The sequence below is a fragment of the Mytilus edulis genome, chromosome 4, assembly GCF_963676685.1.
Source record: "Mytilus edulis chromosome 4, xbMytEdul2.2, whole genome shotgun sequence".
Classification (NCBI taxonomy): Eukaryota; Metazoa; Mollusca; class Bivalvia; order Mytilida; family Mytilidae; genus Mytilus; species Mytilus edulis.
Genome location: NC_092347.1, coordinates 60,162,528 through 60,187,220, shown reverse-complemented (window position 1 = coordinate 60,187,220; position 24,693 = coordinate 60,162,528). Strand labels below are relative to the sequence as shown.

Genomic DNA, 24,693 nt, shown 5'->3' with positions numbered 1-24,693 from the left:
ATGGAGCACAAGAGTTTACCGCATGTTGATCATTGTTGGTTTCTGTGTAAAAGTCTTGGTGGCCATCTTTTTGGTCGGGTTTGTTGTCTCTTTGACATATTCCCTATTTCCATTCTCAATGTTATTGTGGACAGTTGTTTGTCTTCCATATTCTTCTACATTTCTTAACTTAAGAATTTTTGATTTGTCCTATTTCGCCACCCCCACATACACACATAAATCTTTCACCTTTTTGGTACTTTTGAAAGCTTTCATTTCAATGTTGCATTCGTCTAATAACTGTACTTGTTTTTCTTATGCGGATTAAAATGTCATAAAGTACCATTTTTATTCTTCTTCCGCCGGATTACAATGTCGCAACTAATTACATAATTTCCTTTTTATTCGAATGAAAAAATCATTAAAAAGATACAAAACACAAACAACTAAATGTAAATTAGTGCATCGTTAATAATGTAATCGTAGATTATAGATACTTTACCTAAAATATATAACATTTTTAACTATAATGCGGTAAATAGGTTTCATAACAGTGATTTGATGAACACAAGACAAAAGCGGTGTATCTTTGTTTTGCCTATAACGGTGCATTTCAAGCGTGTATCTTGAAAAATTATCGGGAAAGCTAAATGTCACATTGTTAACCAGTCTGAGGCTTCAAATAAAAGAAAACATGTGGTTATATAAACCTCTTAAAGATTCTAATAGTAAATCAGAGAATAATTTTAAGAAGAATCATTCATTTTTATCTTTTGCTCCGTCTGCTCGTATTATTTATGTGTTGAATATTCATGTTCATCCTGTCTTGTACAAAGTTATTAATTTTAGCATTTACCAGACCAAATTTTTCTTTTTCGAAATCCCCCCAACCCAACCCTTGAATCCTCCCGAAATCTTCAAAATGCATTGCCACAAATAGACTTTTTGTTTTATGTTTCATTTCACCTTAATGACTTGACTTTATTATGTATTTATATATTCCATAAAGCAACGCCATAACAAAATCGGGTACACACAGTCTTGCGCAATGATCAGAACAAATTCTGCAATAGAATTTCAATTTATAATAACAAAAGATGTATTTGAATCTTGCCTCCTGCCTAGTAATTGGCAAAATGAATTTCCTACCAAAAAAGGCTTTATAAATTAAAATAACCATAGAACGCTGGTTATGGAATGAAACTATTATTATAGTTCTTCTGGTTGAATAATATTTCACAAGGGACCACTATAATTGTCGCAAAATGTCAAAAAGTGAAACAGTCGTTGACTGAATTTTTCTTACACTTAATATCATGTATAGTATAAAACACTGAATATCCCATAGAAATCTAATGGGGGTAAACAATGCGCAAATGGGATCGTGTATATTCCTTCTAAATTAATACTATTATAATTTACTGTTATAAACATTTAACACTGGACACTTTTAATTTGCTAAACACTCATTTGCAAATCCGCCGCCGTCTCTCCTTAGAGCTACAGTATCGTGTATAAAGCCAAAATGTGCCTAATTACATGGGATTCAATAATTTCATTGCTTTTCTGCTGTTATTGTTATACATATTTTGTAGTTTAATTTAGAAAAACATCGGATTATCAATATCCCTTAGGACAGGGCAAAATCCCATGGAATTGACCATTATCATATGGATTTTGGTTAAAATCCCAACAAAATATTTTGGGTCCCATGGGATAATAGTTGTCCAATGGGATATTTGTTGTCCCATGGGATAATAGTTGTCAATGGGATATTTGATGTCCCATGGGACAAACTTTTCTTAGAAAAAAAAACAATACAGCATTTACTATAGAATATCACAAGTAAAATGATTGATTTTTTATATAATATCAAAAGGGGGACGAAAGATAACAGAGGGAAAGTCAAACTCATAAATCGAAAATAAACTGACAACGCCATGGCTAAAAAAGAAAAGGACAAACAGACAAGCAATAGTACACATGACACAACATGGAAAACTAAAGAATAAACAACACGAACCCCACCAAAAACTAGGGGTGATCTCAGATCCTGCTCCACATGTGGCACCCGTCGTGTTGCTTATAAGATAACAAATCCGGTAAATAGTCTAATTTGGTAGGTCAAATTCATGAAAGGGAAGGGGATTGTAGTTACGACGTAAGGAACATATCCGATATCATTTATGAAACGGTTATTCCATAACGGTCAACCAACTCGTGCTGGCGTCCGTAAAATTTACGAAGAGATGAAAATGAACATCCAAAATGGAAAGATAATACTAATAAAACTGGATGGCCTTGAATTTCAACTTTATCCAAATAAAAATACAAGAAAGGCCAAGATTTTGTTCTTCAATGGATCTATTTCAAGATCTTACTTGGTAAAAATAATATCTTCATAATAGTGCGTTATAGGCTACAAAGTCGGCATATTTTGGAGATATGTTCACAAAGTACGATGAATTTGTAAATTTTTCGGAACTTAAAGCTTCAGGAAAAACTTAACGCCACCTACGATCCAAAATTATCTGTGCCATTTTTATATTAAATCCCAATACACATGCTCTATGTTTTGGGATCAATGATGGGGGTCATAGTAAACTAAGCTAAAACTGATATAAATCATGAAATAAATGGACCAGAACTGACGCTACAAAAACAATGCACAGTTAACAACATATTTGTAACGTTCGGAGGACGTGTTTTTCAACAGACTGTCGGCATCCCAATGGGAACAAATTGTGCCCCTCTACTTGCCGACTTGTTTCTTTGTTATTATGAGGCTGACTTCATGCAGGAACTTCTTAGGAAGAAAGATAATAAGTTAGCAATATCCTTTAACTCTACTTTCCGCTATATAGATGACGTTCTTTCACTAAACAATTCAAAATTTGGTGACTATGTGCAACGCATCTATCCCATCGAATTGGAGATAAAGGATACTACAGATACAGTTAAGTCGGCTTCATATCTTGACTTACATCTAGAAATTAACAATGAGGGTCGGTTGAAAACAAAACTTTACGACAAAAGAGATGATTTCAGCTTTCCAATTGTGAACTTTCCAATTCTAAGTAGCAACATTCCAGCAGCACCTGCATACGGGGTATATATCTCCCAATTGATACGATATTCCCGTGCTTGCATTTCCTATCATGATTTTCTTAATAGAGGGTTACTGCTCACAAGGAAGCTATTAAACCAAGAGTTCCAAATGGTGAAGTTGAAATCATCCCTTCGTAAATTTTACGGACGCCATCACGAGTTGGTTGACCGTTATGGAATAACCGTTTCACAAATGATATCGGATATGTTCCTTACGTCGTAACTACAAACCACTTCCCGTTCATGAATGTGACCTACCGAATTAGACTATTTACCGGATTTGTAATCACATAAGCAACACGACGGGTGCCACATGTGGAACAGGATCTGCTAACCCTTCCGGAGCACCTGAGATCACCCCTAGTTTTTGGTGGGGTTCGTGTTGTTTATTCTTTAGTTTTCTATGTTGTGTCATGTGTACTATTGTTTTTCTGTTTGTCTTTTTTCATTTTTAGCCATGGCGTTGTCAGTTTGTTTTAGATTTATGAGTTTGACTGTCCCTTTGGTATCTTTTGTCCCTCTTTTAAGGGGTCACAACTTCCTAATGTTGAATGTGAAGTGTCAAAGTACGATCATAACTAGTTATATGTTAATTTTGTAGTATTTAGTCATGTTTAAAAAAACCATAAGGTTAATTCTAGCCTAGTGAACATTCTCCAAATATCACCAAGAACAGCAACACAATCTGAGTCCTTAAAGGGAAAATTAGGTTCAAAATTTATGAGCAGTTTCTTATATTTATTAGTATATAGCGAAGAAGATTAGTCACATGGTGTGTTAGTGACCTTATTCGATATCTATAGAGTCAGTAACTCCTTAATACCAACAATAACAACTTATTATCATTTACTATGTTTTATGAATTTATGAATCTTTCATCATCAATATCTTCGTCTGTTGAAATTTTCAGATTTTGCCTCAACACTTTGATGTTTATAAAGGATCGTGCCACTTTTTTTGTTCTAAAAGAGATACAACTCCTAACTAAACCCATATGGTAACTAACCCTGTATTTTTTAGGACACCCTATATCAAATATACATAGTCACCACGTGTAGTCCTTTAACCAATTATATCTCTATAAATCTATAGGAGGTACGATAATATTAGTTACTATAGGTTAAAAGGAAGTAAATACAGATCGCTGGCGCCACCTAGATTTTACATCCAAGATAATAGGTAGAAGTAAATTTATTTTCTGCTGCCTTGGTAATTAGAAATTAAAATTGAAATAGTGAGAAATGAGTGTTGGCCATTGGTGTAGAAATAGCGAGAAATTTAGAGAAAAGTCTCTAAGACTAGCAAGATTTTCTGTGCCAAATTAAGCAAGGGGTGTTCTTCATTCATACTATTTCGAAAATTCCGGAACCGTTGAGTACCCTTAAAAAATGCCATTTTTCTATCAAAAAAGCTGCGGCACCATATGTGTTTGACCATTGCAATTACCCCCAAAGGTGTTGATAATTCAGAATTCGAAATTTTTTTAAACGGATCTTTGATAGTGAAAAGGCAGGACCAAATAAGGCTACCATTGTCGCCTATGTAAATAATTACTTCCTTGTAACCATAACAACACATGTAATGACTACATCTTTTAAATTTCTGTGCAATGACACGATCTTTAATTTGCTGTTTAACGTGTTCTGAACTACTGTTTGTTCTTATGTCTTGTTTGCTAAACTACGAAGGTTAACAACTAAATCTTTTTTTTTCTTGTTAGAGCTAAAGTATTAAAATATTTTTTACAAATGTCTACAAACTTTACAAATTGTATGCGTCGGTAGAACTTTTCTGAATTAACCTCAGAGCGAAATATCTGTAAATCAAGTCAGTGCGTATTATGTGAAGAGCTTCAAGACTAAAATAGACCTAACAATGATAGCCTAGTCCATCAAAGGTCGGCTTTGCATGAGGCATTCTTGATAATTTCTTAATCTATAAACGGACATTAGCATGGTGTAGTGTATTCAATTTCATAGTTTATGAAAAACGCAGTGCCATAATATCGATTCTTTTTTGCTAGTATATGAAAATTGGACACACAAATAATAAAAGTAGAAACCTTCGTTTTTATTAAATTGCAGAATAGGAAATGACAAAAAGATGTAATATTTTCTACCAAAAAGTTCACGGTCAAAGAATTCAGATGTCAACATAGGTTTGGAACTATAAACAACTTCTTGTATTCCAATTAAATGACAACCTTTTGACTGTTTCCAACACGTGAAAGCAGTTCTAACTTTAATTGTATATTTTAAAATTAAAGAGTTAAATAAAAACAGTAATATTATATTATCACGGCATTTAATGAAAAACGTCAAGAAGTGAAAGAAAAAAACAAAAATACATTTTTTCAACATATGAACCAGTCGATTGATAAAATTCTAAACAGAATTACTCAAGTTAAATACTAGTACTAGTATCTGAAAAAAAACCAATGTCAGTTTTCAAATGCAGGATTACACTGCCCACCCTCAACTTTCTGATCTCTTTTCGTGGGTGCGAACACAACTGTTTTGCGAGCTCTCTTCCTCCTATTTAGGTTACCACCTGCACTTTTCTGTCCGTCCTGTATATTTCCTTTCAGACCATTGTTTTGCCTTAGACTTTCGTCTGCGTTTGTTCTACCACTTTCTTTCTGTTCGCATTTTTTGCGCACTTTATCGTCGTTATCAGTGGCCTCCTCGTCCGAACTTTTGTTGATGTTTTCAAGAATGAGATCCTCTGTGTCACGTGCAGGACTGTTGTCTGTCGGATGATCAGGGGTTGAATTAACCAGTTCTACTCGTGGGACGTTTCCTTTACTTTTCTTTTCACGTTCTGATTTTTCCTTCAGTCTGCGCAGTACTGATTCGGCATACTCCTTCACATCCGGCGGAAGTTCAACGTTGTGTTCGCAATAATCAGCACCATAAAGTTCTTCTTCTAAGGTAAGTCGTAACCCTATAGTCAAGTCAATTAACTTGAGAACAATAAATGACGTCACCACTGACCATATGATGATCGCGACTGCAGCCATTGTCTGAACTCCAAGTAAGTAGAAACCGCCTCCCTAGAATAGAATATGTTTAAGCGTAATTATAATATCATATATTTAACAAATGGCAATCAGTTTTAACGACGAGCTGACATGTGCTCCTCCCGTGCTGCTGTAACATGCTTACCAGAAAATCAGCAAATGACAATTTAAAAACCATTAGTTTGAACCAGTTAATATTCACTTGAAGTCCACGACCTTCCGCACTCAAGTATAGCATGTTGTCGTGATACATTAAAAACTCAAAACTGAATGCTTGTTGTCTTTCGCAGTAAAATTACTCGTACGCCACCGTAAGTAAAGTGTTAAAGATCACATACTTTGAGCAAATTCATAAAGATTTTGAAAGGTCATTTTTATGCCCAATTTATGGGCATTATGTTTTCTGGTCTGTGCGTCCGTTTATTCGTCTGTCTGTGCCGCGTCATGTTAAAGTTTTTGATGAAGTTGAAGTCCTATCACCTTGAAATTTCGTTCATATGTTCCTTCTGATATGATCTTTATAATCTTAATGCCAACTTAGAGTTTTGACTCCAATTTCTCGGTCCACTTAACATATAAAATGATAAGTGCGATTGGGGCATCCGTGTACTACAATGTATGGACACATTCATGTTTGTTTTCTTTATTCAGTAATTCAACCTCTTCATCTTACCCAAACTAGTCCATCATGATGACTAAAACTGTGCTCAATATCATCTTTCAGACCAAAGAGTCCGCAACACAAAATCCCCCACAGTGAACCCATTAAATGAACTGCTACTGCGCCAACTGGGTCGTCTACCTTCATCTTGACTAGAGCTATTTGTCCAAAAGTAGTCACACATGCGCCAACTGCTCCAATGAGGATAGCAGCCCATGTAGTTGTAACTGCGCATATACCTATAAAATAGACATCAGTGATTTATTGAAAACAATGTCAAGTAAGTGTCAGCATATTTTGTACCATGTTTTTTTTTTTGTAAATATCAATGTATGCATTTTTAAATGCTGAAAACCGTTTATTTAAATTTTCAAATGATTAACAATACTTTTCCTAACTAGAGGCTCCAAGGAGCCTGTGTCGTTCGACTGATATTTTTACTTACAATTGATGCATGAAATAACGCAACCGTTATATTTTTTCTTTAGTTTCAGAGATATATGAATCAAAAACTGAATATTTTCTCTAAGTTTTTATTTTAGTCATGTCTGGCTCTGCCATGTTGGTTGGCAGTCAGGGTAATCGGACCCATATTTTAAACTAGATACCCTTATGCTAATTGTTTGAATTTGCCTTAGTTATTTCAGGAGACTACTTTTGTAAAACATTTCAAAAATTTAAGAAAAAGTGTTAAATTTGACTTTAATGGGCAACAAATCCTTATGGGGTTAATTGACCATTTTGGTCATGTTGATTTATTTGTAGATCTTACTTTGCTGAACATTATTACTGTTAACAGTTTATATTTATCTATAACAATATTCCAGATAATAACCAAAAACTGCAAAATTTCACCAGCCTTAAAAATACTAATTCAGGGGCAGCAACCCAACAACAGCTAGTCTGATTCGTCTAAAAATTTCAGGACAGATAGATCTTAACCTGATGAACATGTTTACCCCATTGTCAGTTTTTCTCTAAATGCTTTAGCTTCAGAGATATAAGCCAAAAACTGCATTTTATCCCTATGTACTATTTTAACCCATGTCGGCCATCTTGATTGGTGGGCGGGGTCATCGGACATATTTTTTTTTAAACTAAATACCCTTATAATGAGTGTGGCCAAGTATGGTTAAATTTGGCACGGTAGTTTCAGAAGAGAAGTAAGATTTAATACAAAAATTTAAGAAAAATTGTTAAAAAATGTCACGTCCAATTGTATTTTTGTCCATCTGATGAGTTAAGCCTTTTTCAACTGATTTTTATAGTTCGTTCTTATGTTGTACTGGTATACCACTGTCCCAGGTTAGGGGGAGGTTTGGGATCCCGCTAACATTTTTAACCCCGCCACATTATTTATGTATGTGCCTGTCCCAAGTCAGGAGCCTGTTATTCAGTGGTTGTCGTTTGTTTATGTGTTACATATTTGTTTTTCGTTCATTTTTTATATAAATAAAGCCGTTAGTTTTATCGTTTGAATTTATTTACATATTGTCATATCGGGGCCTTTTATAGCTGACTATGCGGTATGTGTACAATTGTCTCATTGGCAATCATACCAAATCTTCTTTTTTTATATATATAAAGGGCAATAACTCCTTAAGGGATCAATTGACCATTTTGGTCATGTTTGACTTATTTGTAGATCTTACTTTGCTAAACATTATTGTTGTTAACAGTTTATCTCTATCTATAACAATATTCCAGATAATAACCAAAAACTGCAAAGTTTCCTTAAAATTACCAATTCAGGGACAGCAACCAAACAACAGGTTGTCTTGCCTCATCTGAAAGTTTCAGGGCACATAGATCTTATCTGATGAACATTTTACCCCCATGTCAGATTTGCTATAAATGCTTTAGTTTCAGAGATATAAGCCAAATGAAAACTCAATGTTATCCCTTTGTTCTAGTTTTAGCCATGTCTGCCATCTTGGTTGGCAGGAGGGGTCATCGGACACATAGATACCCTTGTGATGATGGTGGTCAAGTTTGGCTAAATTTGGACTAGTAGTTTCAGAGGAGAAGATTTTTGTAAAATTTAACGGACGACGGACAACTACGGACGCCAAGTGATGAGAAAAGCTCATTTGGCCCTATAGGCCATGTGAGTTAAAAAGTTAAAAAGGAATAATAGTTTTCTTATATGCAATAAAATGATGCAGAAATTTTGAGACTTAAAGCGTAGGTTCGAAACTTTCAAAATACTGTTCACCTATATTCAATAAAACACATCGAGCAGAGAAAAAAGGAGGCATATATAGGGAAGTTAAGACAGTTTGTCAAAATTTACCTGTTATACTAACTAGTGATCCCAGAATTCCATTCACTAGCAGTTGAACATCAAATTTCCTCTTGTGTAATAAGAAACTGTAACAAAACAGCGGTGTAATTCATATAATGATTAAAAGAAATTTTCAATTACAATGTAACACCATCGAAATAATTAAAATTCTGATAAAAACAAATAATAAAAAAAATACAACTCAGTATATCAACTTATGTCAAAATCGATGTTAATTCCTTATACGTTTAAATCCACTGAACATTCAAACGACAAATCAGAATTAAAAGAACCACAGATAATATTTTCATTTTATTTCAGAGCTACAGTATAATGCTATTTGGACAGAGTTAAAGTCCAAAAATAATAAAAAAACAAGAAATTTTTTCAAGTTATGTAATGATCCTATTTGTGTTAAAATAACTTTGGAAACAAATATTTGTTTTCAAAGTCTTTTTCTCATAATCATTTCAATCGATACTCACAACAACAATTATAAAACGGAAATACGTAAGGTGCAGTGGATTTAATTGAATCTGATAAATGCATTAAAAGAACAGATCTATAAATAAAGATAAAGCATACATGCAGATCGAACTTAATGACACTAATTTCTTATGTAGATATACAAAATAAATGGAATATTAATGGTGACATGTTTGTTATACTTTCAATGAAACAATATACTCTTAAAAACAACCACGAGATAACAACAACGAATTCATAGACGAGACTTTGTTATTATCGTTAATTTTAAATTCAATTTACTTCAAAGTACAAATAGTTTGCACCTTTAGAATGATTTAACATTTAAAACGTGAAGTTTTTACGAACACAGGTACATATAGTTAAACAACCTAACAAAAAAAAACAATAACGAAGAAACAAACAACCAAACCATGCAGTGCCAATAAACAACAAAACAAAACAAATAAACAACACAAAACAAAACAAAAATAAGGAATAAAAACAATAATGCAGTACAGCTCAAACAGCTACATATATTCGAAGTTCTACTTAGTTTTCATTTGAATTCTTGTTTTATTTATAAAATGATAATCAATTTCAGTGAGAAAACTTAGATTAACATGTCAAATCAAGAACTGAAGTGTTTTATAGTTTTACAACAAAAAAAGAAAGAAAAGCAAAATATCTATTGTTTATGCCCCTTTATATGAAAAAGAGATTTTTTCTGTCCATTTTGTAAAAAATCCTAACCTTATTTGTAAATAAACAGCAGAAGCGAATTTTTTTAGCTATTGATTGTGCATCAAATGGAGAAAAGAAAATTAAGTAAAATGTATGAAATTCTTTTTGTGCTGACAATCGTTAAATAATATATAGACATTTTGAGATTTTGAATTTACATTAAAGACGAAATTGTAACTTCGTTTTCTCCTAACAGAAATGTTTCAAAATTAGTTTTTAGTAAACGTTATTGATTTTGTAAATATGTGCTGGAAGGATTTTCAGTTTTTGTTCTTTAAATGTTCGCTAACAAAACTCTGCGATACTTCATGCAAGTTTGGACTACATGTAATACATGAATGTACTGGTTCCAGATGCAAGGTTTTATTTACCCATAGCTGTATTCATGACTACTTGTCCTGTTTACAATTTTGCTGTAGGTAAAATAAATATAAATGATATGTAAAACCAGTTCAAAAAAAATTTGAAAATAACGTAGACGACCTATCGATAAATATATTTCAAATGATAGTGTTTCGAGTCGGCCCCAAACAGATTACAAGTATGTTACGCAATTTGATAAACAATCAAAACAATGTATACTGGAATCCTGTTCTAATCCCAAAATGTCTCGCCTTAGTAGGCCGAGATATATAAGACTGGATCTCAGGCTACTCTGGAGATACAATCCAATTCAATCCAATCCAATCCAGTCACGTCTCAGTCATTACAGCTGAACGGACGTGCTGGGCCAGCTCTACTTTACCCGCTATCTTCGATGAGGGTTTACTTGTGGATGGATCAACGACATACTACTTTAGATTACAGAAACCAATCCAACACTGTACAGTAAACGTTGTAGTTGGCATATTCCCGCGTCAAAATGCACTCCAAAACCCATTGTAGATGGGGAGTGTAATGCCGATTGACGTCCGAGGGCTGTATCCTAGGTGTTAAATGATGGACCTTCATTTCACTACCTCGTGGTTTTGGTCCCGATAATGCTTCCTGTCATCTTTAATACTACGTCCGAGACTCATCAACCAGTACTCCATCATCGAGGTTAGCGGGCTGCCAAGCTGACCAATCTGGCCCTGAAAGCAGCCGTTGTGAAGAAATAACACAAAAATAGTCAACAAAAGAAAACCAAAACAACTCACAAAACCAAGATGGCGACCTACCAAAATGGCGTCCTCCATCTGTTCCTGACCGATGGCAAAAAATTATTCAAAGCTCACCAATCGCCCAAACCAAACACCGAGCCGACCGTGCGAGGGATGTACATCCAGTCAAGGTCGTTAAACACTTCCATCATTAACTCTGGAGATCTTTCTTTGTCATCTCAGTAGTATCGTTCACAAGGAACCATCGAGAGTCAAAGAATAAAGACCCAGGTGTGACCAAAACCACCAGCATGATTTTGAAATACCTTTTTAAATTTGTTTTTATGATTATTTTAATTAACCTAAAAACCAATTTCATGCAGAAACTTAGGATGCTATCCTTAATATGCTATCCTTAATCTTTCTGTAATCGGCTTCACCGTAACATTAAATTGTTAGATTTCTAAATCAATTAATCAAGAAGAAAACACCGAAACAGGTGCCGCATTAGGCTATTAATTTGCATGTGTAAGTGTGGTTTATGCTGCATAGACCCGAAGCAGAGAAAATAACCGAAAGACGGATAAGATACTAGTAAGTCGAAACATGCATATCAATCTAAAAGTAATTCAATCCTTTAAAGAAAATGCTAAAACAAGCTTTATATTGGCTTAAAGCATGCATCTATTCTATTGTAAAAGCATAGCAAAAGAAGCATTACAGTTTCCTAATGAAAATCGTAATCTAGAAGTTATTGATCAACCTTTTTGCACCAAACATTTTTGGCAATTCAATTTTGCGATATTATATACTTCTATATATAAAAAGAGAAAAGAAAGGGGAAAAAATATAAATAGTAATATAGTCCAGAGTTAAAATTCAGATTACGAATAAAGTTCTATTTACATAACACCGTGCAAAATATGTAGGAATTTCATATAGATACTATACACTACGTAAATTACTAAAATATGCTTTATAAAAGTTCAAAAGATCATGCGAATACAATCTTCTCAGTTAACTAGTAAAAGAATGAAAATTTACCTCAATAAGAAAGCCATTACACCTCCGCTACAAGAAGATAAAATTGTCGTAGCAGCGGATCTGTAAAACAAAATATAAAGAAAAGTAAAACAAACTGTAAGGGTTATTAACATACTATATAGTAAAATATCTTTTCTATCGAGCATTCCGCTAATTTTTATTAGTCTTAACTTCAAGGTTAATCGAGCAAATTAATTTTTTTAATAATAATATGTTAATTATATCATTTCATGACCTTTTAAATCCGGATTAACGCAATTAGAATATAAAGGGTGGATATTTTTTTTTGGGGGGGGGGGGGTTAGTGACGCCCCAGCCTTCAGTTTAGCTCTGACCTTGTCAATGCAGGCTTTCAATCAAAAGGAAAGAATACAAAAAAATTACGACGATTTCTGTTAAAGACATGAGTATATAACAATAATCAAATGTAAACGCAACTTCACAATCTTTTACATGTACCGTGAACTTGAAGTGACCTATGCTCCACCAAGAGGCAGCAGGATTAACCAAGTAAGAATGTACTTGAACCTTTACATGACATTTGACTGTCAGTTAGGGAATTATATAAAAGAAGTTTGATTTCTGATTTTCAAAAACAAACCAACAATTGTAGATGGATTTAGTTGACATAAAATATTTCTCAGTGCTTTGTTCAGTCATCATTAATATTATTGGCCTTCACAATGGAAATATGCGTCTATTTTACAATTCTTTCTTCAGAGTTCATCATATGCACTGGCCTTAAGAATAGAAACATAAGTCTATTCTACAATAAACATTTGAATTGGGCATGGTTGAAGGTGATTTTTCATGTTAGTTTTTCAAAGAAAATTTTGAAATTAGTAAATACGTAAAAAGAACAATTGTATTGTCGATTGATGAATTGATTTGCAATGAAGGATTAGCTAGTTTAAATCATTGATACAAAAGAATAGATCGGGTAACTTTATGCATGATTGTCATTCTCAGAACATGGTAAAATGTTTTGAAATCGCTACTAGATCTAACCATTCGTATACGTGCAGAACTTTGATAATCTTGCTATTGTAAAGTGTAATTTATGTCAATTGAGATTTTGCATGTGAAAAAGGCTTGTTAGCTTTTTTTAAAAATTAGAATATATATAAGCATTACATAAAGAAGAAAAGAAAAGAAAAGAAAATTAAAGTTAAAGCCAAAGAATGAAACACAGGGGCTGTGTCAACGAAGCTGTCCTAGGACTAGGACATGTCTTAGGATGGTATTAGGACCCGTCTTAGTCCTAAGTCAGGTTAACGAAAGTCTCCTTAAATAAGATATGTCCTAAATTTGGTCCTAAAGTTAGGACATACAAATAGGTGTCTTAGGATAGTCCTAAAGGTTACAATGTCCTAAAACGTAACAAAAACAGCAAATATGGCATAAACTCAATACTAAAAATACTAATACAATATTAAACTATCAAACTGTTATAAGAATTAAATTGATAAAACATTTTTTTCTTCCAATTTTTGTTAAAGATTCAATTGTATTACATTAAATTATTTTGGCTGCCTTTTTTGAAGCCTAAAAAATACTATCAGTAAAGCAACTTTTTTTCGACTTACCAAAACGGTGCAATAAAAATTTAAATATGGGAAAAAATTACTTCTTTTTAACTTATCCTCATTCGATACAAGTCATGTATAATGAAATCGAGTGGACCTAAGGACAAAACTAGTTTACGTACTAAAATTGCAGCACGAATATCGCATTTAACAAAGTTTTGTGACTATTTACTTTTGTTTTCGTATTTAAATCATTTATAGCTTCCATCATATTTTTAAATAACGTATTTATTAGTATTACGTTAAATCTTTAACTTTTATTTTGCGTTAATTGTTTTCCATATAAAAGTCATCCTCCCTCTCTTTAATTTACATAACATATAAATATTAAATTACAATACAATCTATGTCATAGAAATCTCTATATATTTTTTTCAATTAAATATATATGTGTTAGGATGGTCCTAGGACCATCGTAGTTAGGACTGTTCTAAGACAGCTTTGTTTTACATCCTAAGACATGTCTCAGACACGTCCTAAGACCATCCTAAATAATTTCCTAAGACCTATCTTAGGACATATCCTAGGATACTTTCATTGACACGGCCCCTGATTTATAAATTGTATTACATCATTTTTATTAGTTGATAGCCAGTGTATATGTTCGATATATTTTCTTTTAGCCCATGGACATCGTCGAGGTACAGATACTCTCATTTATATGTTTTTTACCCTTTCTGTCTTGGTATTTGCCAAAACGTATATACCTTTAAACCTTTAGAGAGACTCTTCATTGATAGCCAAAGAATGACGGAAATGTTTTATTTAACCAAGGCTATTGATAGTCAATGCAATCAAACAGATATACCACAATCATGTCTATGATGGGTATTTCCGAAAATTACCAGTCATGAATAGGAATGTCCTTCGGCTCAGGTTTTTTAACGTCTGACGATTTTTCGACTGGAATATTTCGCAAATACTACCCTCCACCTCCCCCCAATCATATACCTGTATCATACTCAGTCTTGAAAGGTATTCAAAAACACAATATTTATAAACTTCTTTTTATGATAGTTTACATTTGGTACAATTTGTATGCCATGCCACATTCGGGGGAAACAGAACTTAAATCCTGTCATAGTTAAAACTAAATGGATCGGGGAGACTCAAAGTTTAAGGTATTGCAAAAATATAAAAATCCTCGAGTTCATGTATTTTAAGTTGAGTTTAGCGATTGAAAAAAGTATGCATAATAAGCACACCCTTTAACAATAAATTGTTTTATGTCTGACTTTTCGCAGATATTTAGCGACTTTGAGTATAAATAGGTAGCTACCTTGCAGCAATTTTCCATTTGCCTCCACTGATTCCAAATGTACTCCCGCAGTTGAATCCTAACCATCCCCACCTAAAATAAAACAAACTGTTAAATAGGATTTATCTTTATTATAAGAGCATCACAAAACCTTGTTCTTGTAATTTTGGTTCAGTTATATGTAATCGAAGCTTAGTGTTACGTCCGTAAACATTATGTTGTTTAGGGGCAAGCTCAACCCCGGCCCCAGATTCGGGATTATCTCGATACGTTGAACTTTTGGAAGCCTTATATGGTGTTTTTTGCTCGTTGGTCTGGTTGTTGACTCTTTGGCACAACCCCAGTTTTTCCATTCTCATTTTTGTTTTTCATTTTTGGTAATTTGATGTTGATGGTAGGTCATTGATAGTCACTACTTGTTTCTGTGTGATTCGCTATTGTTGAAGGTCTTTCTTTTTTGTTGTTGAACATTATTGACATATACCACCCTGTATCCTTTTATTCATGATATACATTTATCCTTAAAAGAACAAAAAATGATCACCATAAAATAAACAATCCAAGAACAGCATTAACAGAGTTTCCATGTATAGTCACTTGGTCGTCCGAGAATCTTCCATATCTTGGTTTCACCATAATTGCGGCTACAAGTGCTGTCACACCTCCAACTAAATGAACCGGTCCAACACCTGCAACATCTACTACGTCCATCTTTTTCAACCACCCATCCTTTGACCACACCCAGTGAGCAGGGAAACTGTAAACAACGGTGTTCAGCAAGCAAAAAGCAATATAGGCAGTCAGTTTAGTTCTTTCTGCTATTGCTCCTGTTTTAAGGAAAGACATAAAAATTAGTTATCCGCACTTGCCCCTCTTTTTCGTTCGGTTGTTTATATGTCGAACATAATTTATTTATAACAAATAAACTTAAAAGCTAAATAACAAATGAAAATAAATAATGATAGATGGAAAAGGTATATGTCATGAGATTTGAAAAAAAAATCATGAACTGTAATGTGTTGGTGTAAATATATTTAGAAATTTATCAATATTTAAGAAATTTATTTTACAATTTAATCGTGCTTTACTCAAAGTTAATAATGTTTAGCGTATAGCATTACTAAAACTTTAATATAACAGTACATTTTACTTTACAATTGAATTGTAGTCCTACCTGATACTATGGTAGTAGCTGTTGTACAAAACGAGGCTTGAAATATGAATTTGGAAAACTCTGTACCCATGGTCTCCTCGTCTAAAAAACATAATATAATTACAAAATTAAAACAATGAATTATAATTTTTGAAATATAAATGTAATGTTTGAACCTTTCTGTATATTTTTTGTATAATTTATTCTCTTTTTCTAACTAATGCATGTATCGTTCATGTTAAAACGGACGCTTTATGTGTTACACTAACCAATATCGCGTATCGAAAGTAGTGCCAAACTATTTCAATTTAAAGTTATTCCAATCAAAATATTACTTAGCGAAGTCTTATATCTTTTTTTACCCTTCCAATTCTTGTCTAATATATAAAGTGCAAGAAGAATACGATACGAACAATGAACATTCGTAATATTCTTACCAGGGTCTAAAAAGAAGGACCCAACTCCAGTAAACCAATTGGCGCCTTCACCCGTGCCAAAAGTCAGTCCATATCCTACTGCCCAATATGTCAGTGTACCAAACACCACGTCTACCACGTTCTTTATCATAATGTTTACCTCATTCTTCTTGCTGGACATTCCACTTTCTAACAGACCAAATCCTATCAAAATCAAAAACGAGGCTGGAATTCTATCATAGTGGTATTTGTTGAGTTAAAAAAATTATATAAATGTAGAGTCAATGTCAAATGAGATTTTAACCCTAACTTATATTTTAGAAAAAGCAAAGCATCATTTAAGCAATTATCCTTTGTGACTGGATATGATGAACTTTTATCATGTATAAATATGCATTATTGGATACAACATATACATGTATTGAACACATTGGTCAAACAGACTGCGCAAAAATGTTTCGTCTTCTTGAATCTAATGGACAATTTAAAATGGCCGCATAAGTCATATATCTATAGTTTGCTAGAAAGTATAAGGATTGACCAAAGGTCATACATGGTATAAATTTGATTTATGCAATACCATAATAGAAGACTTTTTCTAGTGAACTTTGCATTTCAACTTTGCTTCATAATGTGCTTATGAATTATATATTAAGGACAAACCTTGCACTAGGGTCATTGCGTAAGGTGCTTAGGAAATATTCCAATAAAGCCTGCGGGCCGGTATAGAATCTAGCAATGATTAACTAAATTTAACCAAACATTTCGGAACCAAGATTTCTGTATATTCTAGTAAAAAGTACCAATGAGGAACTGTAGTTCGACTGTATAACAAATGGATGTGTCAAAAGAAGGATAATGCTTCAAGCCATTATGTTTGAATATGTAAATGAGAATGCAAATAACTCTTAGTTATATCAAACAAAGTACCGGTTTTTGTCCATCTATATTGGTCAGCTTCGGGTCAGGTTATTTAAAACGATTACCAATATATAGTATTTCGATCAGTATTCGTATAACCGTGTTTTAAATATTGTTTCATATAAATAAGTTCACCACACATCTTATAAGATCGCAGGTTTTTTTTCGCAATATGAAAGACAGCAAAAAATCCTGCCTTCTGACAAAACTTGAATGTATGGGTTTCATATAAATGTTGGTTTAGAAGTAAAGATAAAGAATTAACGTCAAAGAGACAGCAAATCAACAACACAAAACAAGAAGACACATAGAGGTCAACGTATGGTGTTCAACAAAAGACCTGTCAGTGTTGATAAACAGTATCTTTATTTTTCAAGATCTAAATGTGTACAATATATTTTATTATCTATGCCAAGACGTACTTAAAAATATGAATAATTATTATATACAGCCATTATACTTTTATATAATTAAATGTACACCATTTCATTAAACAGAACCGTTTCCTAATGGATATTACTGAAACTTATTACCTTTTAATTTAAGGAGATTTTGGATGCCAGTCATCATATAATATATCTAGATATTAATCTCTTTTTCAATTTGATATAATATCAATTATTGATGGAAGCTTAGGTTCATCGTGCTCATCTCCTTTTCCGATTAAAAAATTAATTATTATAAACGACCTCAACATCTTCATTTCCCTCAAGAGACACATTAAATACCAGATTATGAATTGATATAAATTGAATTTTAAATTAATTCAAAATAAAAATAAAAAATTTCAAGCAACTTTACCAACGGAGGTCGACTTAACTTCATAACCAAAATGGATATTTTTTCTTCAAATTAAGCTAAGTTTGGGATAAAGAATAAATTAATAAGTAAAAAAAAATTTTTAAAAATAAACATGGGGACGACCGCTGTTCAAATATGTGTCATTTTAATGGTATAATATGAAATACATGATTTATTGAATATTGGTTGCTGAAACGTCCAGCAGCAAATATTACATGTATCTTCGGGATTCTAACAAACTGACGATAAATACAATAGGTAGGTCCTGTAATAGAGGGATGAAGGTCGGGGAAATTTGGACAGCCTCTGGAAAATGAGGGAATATTGGATATAGTTTATTTTTTTATGAGACAGTCACTTTATCGATAGGTACTGAATGAATATAGTATCACTTTGGTGTCAATTTGCTAACTAAGATGACAACACAATCGACAACCCTCGGTAGAATACGCTACACTCCTATCGGAAGGTACGGAATCGGCCGAGTTGTGACGAATGATGACAACTGTCTGTCGGACGACTTTATTTCACATTACACCCTGTGAAAAGTTTTTTTAAACAGATTCTTTTTTGTACCTACAAATTGAAACCTTTTTATCGATTTTTTTTAAACAGAGTCTTTTTTGAGACCTCTATAACTACAAATTGAAACCTATGAATCACTAAGAAACAAGTTTTTTTACTGATGAAGAAAAAAAAAATCAACAAATGTTTCCAAGGCACTAATAGAAAATGACTTCCGTTGTTGAATGTCGGGTAAAATAATTTGCATTAATTCCACAATAAGAAACTGTCTCAGCTTTATTGTGGAGAGATTTTCACCTGAGAATTTTTCAATATGTATTCGCATCAGAGCTTCCACATAGCTTTTAATGAATACTGCAATACTGTAATGGAAGTGTGCATATCTAAATTTGTGTTGTTGTTCAACATAATTTTTGAATTCAAGATCAGGTTTCAAAATACTCGAAAAAGGAAAATATTTTTGCATCTGCAACACGTTACTATATATTTCTCTAGGGTTAAAAGCAAAATTTGATCCACCGTAGAGGTTGAGAAATCGACACTTAGTTTTGCAGAAGACTTTTCAAAGTTGAAAAACTTGTGTCTAATCTATTTGTCATTTTTGAACAATAAAATATGTTTATGAACTCACACTTAGTTACATATATCAGTAATTATAGAGTACAATGTAAAATAATTTTTCTATCATAAATATGGCTTTCAAATGGTTGCCTGACGGTAAATATTTTTAAATCAGAAAAGTCTATATGATTATGCTTCTTTTTTTATCATCTAATCTCTAATTATATTCAACAACTATCAAAGCATATCAGTACACCTTTACAAACTATTAACCCTAAATATAGAATGTACTTTCAAGTTTATATTGAAAATTATAATTTCTTTATCACGTATTTTTCTTTCGCGAAAAGATATGATAGCTTTTATAGAAATAGGATGTTCTATGATTGCCAATGAGATAAGTCTCCACCAGTGACAAAATGACTTACAGGTTAACAACTATAAGTCATCGTACGGTCTTCAACAATGAGCAAACCCATACTTTTGATACTTGAATATATTTAAATTACATGTAATATATAGGATAAGATATAGGAAGATGTGGTATTAGTGCCAATGAGACAACTCTCCATCCAAGTAACAATTTATAAAAGTAAACTATTTACTAACCTGACTGCATTGTAAAAATTATGAAAGAACTTGTTAAGATCCATGTTGCGTCATCAATCCAAGCTTCTATCTCTTCGTCGTGTATATATACTAATGTTCCATTTGTCATTTTGTCTTTTTGGTATTTGGATGTTCAAATATTTGACAAATTAAATTTCAAATCATGATTATTGCGTCACATATGTATCGCCGATTTACTACAAACTGCACACAAATTGGTCGAGTATTACCAGATTAAATTTTAAACGTTCAAATCATGATTATTGCGTCACATATGTATCGCCGATTAACTGCTAAACTGCAAACAGATTGGTCGCGTATTTCCAGATTATAAATTTATTTGCTCAGAAATATATCTGCAGTTCATGGATGAAAGTCGTTGATCTATTATATCTTTATATTGTAATCAATAAGTGTTCAATAAGCAATAGATTTTCATAGATAACCATCTTGTAACTATAAATTTGTAACACAATGAAACAGCATGATATAGCATGCATGTCTTTCAATTGATTTTTATCTTTAAACGCTAAAGGGTACTTTTAAATAGTTCGGATGTTTCAAATGCCAGGAAAACGGTTTTAAAACTGGAAGGCATTTCGCTACCGTAACGACTTCGGTAATTCATTAAAGAGATTTAAACATGCAATTCTAATTTGAGTTTCAAAGATCAGCTATTAAATATATAAACCTATTAATAACCTGAATAAAATGGACAATGCAATCCTTCGACATTTAAGGACTTTGATCTGAACAACTTTAAAGAGTTTTTTTGCCATGACAATTGATTTTTTTACAACTTCGATGAAAAAACACCTATTTTTTCAATGATATAAAGAAAACAATAATTCTATTGATATTGTTTTATCAATTTGTCTTAGGAAAAAAAAAACATTTTACAAAGAACAAAAATAACAGATCACAGATTAGACATCCAGTGGGAAATATTACAAGAATATCAGTATAAGAACATGTTCATGTGACATGAATATAAATCGTGTATCTTTATAAATAAGCATTTCACAAATCTTTGAGTAGAAGATTCTAAGTTTTTTCGAACAATTCAATGAAATAGATTATCTTAGATGTAATTGGCAAAACCTTTCAGAATTTTTGCGTCCTAAATGATTTTCAACTTCGACTTTGATTTGGCCTTTTAAAATTCTTTTTTGAGCATCACTGATGAGTCTTTTGTAAACAAAATGTGCATCTAGTATACACATAGATAATAGTTATCAAAGGTACCAGGATTATAATTCAGTACGCCACACGCGCGTTTCGTCTACATAAGACTCATCAGTGACGCTCATATCAAAATATTTATAAAGCCAAACAGGTACAAAGTTGAAGAGCATTGAGGATCCAAAATTTCAAAAAGTTGTGCCAAATACGACTAAGGTTATCTATGCCTGGGATAAGAAAATCCTTAGTTTATAAGTCTATTATCTAATATTACATAGTCTGAGCCAACTTCTCTTTGTTTTAACTCCTAAATTGAGAATGTTTAGAATAGAAGAAGCTGAAATTATTATAACCACTGAACCATGAATGAGGTCGAGATGAGATGACACCTGCCAGTTGGACATGTACACCTTACAATCCTTCATACACCAAATATAGTAGACCTATTAATTATAGTATCTGTGATATGAACTTGACCATCAAAACATAACCTTGTTCACTGAACCATGAAAAGAGGTCGAGGTCAAGTGAAAACTGCCCGACAGCCTTGAGGACCTTGCGAGGTACGCACATACCAAATATAGTTATCCTATTACTCATAATAAGAAAGAAATTAACATTACAAAAAACCTTAATTTTTTTCAAGTAGTCTCTGAACCATAAAAATAAGGTCAATAACAACGGACATGTGACAGACGGAAATCTCGTAACATAAGGCATCTATATATATAGTGTGAAGCATCCAGGTCTACCACCTTCTAACATATAAAGCTTTTAAGAAGTTAGTTAACTCCGTTGCATTTCAGTTCTTTTGGAACGAAGATAAAATTATCAGATGTTCTTTAAAGCATTCCCCCCTCCCCTCCCCCGTCAATATCCTTATATAAATTTACACCATCTCAAATGGCCAGTTACCGAGAACATTGTTTTCAAGCACATTTGTGTACAGAGCTCTAAATAATGACATATTAATAAGTAAGTATATACATCTGATAATTACTCTTATGGCAATGAGACAATAAAATATACATTTGTAGTTCATATTCAAATTATTTTGGTACAATAACTGTTTAAACGTCTGTCTCATATCTTGACTCACATTTTTAAATTTACAATGAGGGTAGGTTGAAAACCAAATTTCCGATAAATGATGATGTGTCAGCTTCCAAATTGTGAACTTTCCATTTCTATGTAGCAACATTCCAGCAGCGGCTGCATACAGAGTATTTATCTCCCAGTTGATACGATATTTTAGGTCTTGTATTTCTTATCTCAAGTTCCTTGATAAAGGATTGTTGCTCACAAGGAAGCTATTAAAGTAAAGTTAAGAGTTCCAAGTGGTGAAATTGAGATCATCCGTTCGTAGGTTTTACGGACGCCATCACGAGGTGGTTGACCGTTATTGAAAATCCGTTTTACAGATGATAGCAGATATGTTCCTTATGTCGCAATGACTATCCTGTCCCCCTTTCCCGAATGTGACTTACCGTATTAGACTTATTACCGGGTTCGTACTATCAACACGACGGCTGCCACATGTGTCACAGGATCTGCCTACCCTGCCTGAGCACCTGAAATCACTCCCAGTTTTTGGTGAGGGCCTTGTTGTTAAGTCTTTAGTTTTCGATTATGAATTTTTTGTACTATTGTTTGTCTGCTTGTCTTTTTCTGTTTTAGCCTTGTGGTTGTGAGTGTCAGTTTGTTTTCGACTTGTCAAATCAAATCAAATATCTTTAGTCCTAATCAAAGGGTTCATATATATATATAGAGCATATAAATGAACAAAAATCACAAAGCTCATACAATATTCACACAAACATCACATACAATCTAACATACATGAATACTGATTGTAACAAATATGGAAATATGTAGGCCCTACAAAGAGGAATAACTCTATTTGTTTATCTTAACTTTGTATCTTTTCCTGTCTGAATCGGAAATGTTTATTTGGGTATAATCGTACAAACTAAAATCTGTATCATTATCCAGATAAAGAGATTTTTCTAAACCTATGTCTCTCAAATTTGGAAACTTTTGAAATTAATTTTGTAAGAATTGTTATCTTTTTGAGTTATTTAGCCATGTGAGGGGACTCTAAAACAAAATACAGCTCGTTTTCTGTCGGGTTAAAATTTAGTTTTCGTTCATTTCTACCAGTTTCTATTCTCAAATTGAGGTTACTTAGTCAATTTTATTTTTAAAGTTAGAACTTTTCCTATTTAAGGAGGCTCGAGGGTATAAAAATTTCAGAAAAAAATCAAACATTTGTTTTTCATTACAAATTTTATTTATTTCCTTTTGTAGTTGTTACTTTATCATATGGTACAAAAATCATTCAAAACAATCAATTTGTGTTGGCCCCAGATGACTTTCAAAATGTATACATCATTGAAAAAGTTCCAAATTATCTCCCTTTGGTGGAAAAATGCCATTTTTTGGCTCTAAAATTGAAATATCTTTTTCAACTCATCGGTGACCTATCTTTTTTCATATCATTTCCATATAAGCTGTACTTAAACTAAATTATTGTAAAATTTTAGCGATTTCTGTAATAAATTTCTTTTTTTTATTTCGATATTACCTTTATTTCTCCTATTACTTCAACAGAAAAAAAAACACATTTACAAAAATGTATGCTTCTTTCGAAGGCAGATTGTGAGCGCAAATGAACGGTGACCCCACTTTTTTATTTTATTTTTCTATTAACTATAAGATAAAGTTCATTTATAGAAAAATATAGAGAAATCCTATATAAATGATTTAGACCCGCGAACCCCCTTAAGTAACTTCGTAATTAAAAGCTAATTTGAATTCAAAATGTGTGCTGAGTTTCCCAGTATCTTTTGAATAATTGTTTTTATGTCTAGCTATGTCTGGAGAAAGTTCTTCCGGAGACTTTTTATTCAAATATATTTTTTTTTCTTTTTTAAAGTTTTTGCTGATAGATATATCACGTAATATCCAGTATATTAGAATCCCATGAGTAATTTGACGCTTTCGAGACGCGACGGCCATACTTCCATGACGGCCGTAGTGAGGTGACCTATAGTTGTTAATTTCTGTATCATTTGGACTCTGATGGATAGTTGCCTCATTGGGAATCATACCGCAATCAAACCACATCTTCTTTTTATATCTATTAATTGATACCTATTGTCCATTTATTGGACAATGGTGTAATGCAAATAACACTTAATACAGATTTAATTCTTATCAGGGAAGGGTCGTAACCCATATTAAAGTAAAACAAAATGTATCAAATATGACCGAAAGTACGAAATATGATTCAAAG

General features: G+C 32.7%; 1 protein-coding gene across 2 annotated transcripts; it reads right to left on the bottom strand.

Annotated features, from left to right (window-relative positions):
* Positions 1–5,376: 5,376 nt before the first annotated feature.
* Positions 5,377–20,610, bottom strand: LOC139520121 (putative ammonium transporter 3). 2 transcript variants are annotated; one of them, XM_071312583.1, is made up of 10 exons: positions 20,217–20,610; positions 16,821–17,003; positions 16,405–16,485; positions 15,775–16,057; positions 15,252–15,323; positions 12,387–12,446; positions 10,632–10,673; positions 9,061–9,137; positions 6,780–7,006; positions 5,377–6,139 (listed from the first exon to the last, which is right to left on the bottom strand). In XM_071312583.1, the coding sequence occupies exons 1-10, from the start codon at positions 20,323–20,325 to the stop codon at positions 5,528–5,530; spliced, it is 1,746 nt and encodes a 581-aa protein (XP_071168684.1). In that variant the 5' UTR covers positions 20,326–20,610; the 3' UTR covers positions 5,377–5,527. The 2 variants fall into 2 exon arrangements, with proteins under 2 accessions (XP_071168684.1, XP_071168686.1); XM_071312585.1 differs by lacking the exon at positions 10,632–10,673.
* Positions 20,611–24,693: the final 4,083 nt, after the last annotated feature.

Excerpts from the sequence above, each read along its gene's own strand:
- LOC139520121 (XM_071312583.1), bottom strand. The coding sequence starts at position 20,325 with ATGACAAATGGAACATTAGTATATATACACGACGAAGAGATAGAAGCT. Across the intron at positions 16,058-16,404 it reads AGCTACTACCATAGTATCAG|GAGCAATAGCAGAAAGAACT; the intron begins GTAGGACTACAA and ends TCCTTAAAACAG. Across the intron at positions 6,140-6,779 it reads ATCATGATGGACTAGTTTGG|GGAGGCGGTTTCTACTTACT; the intron begins GTAAGATGAAGA and ends ATTCTATTCTAG.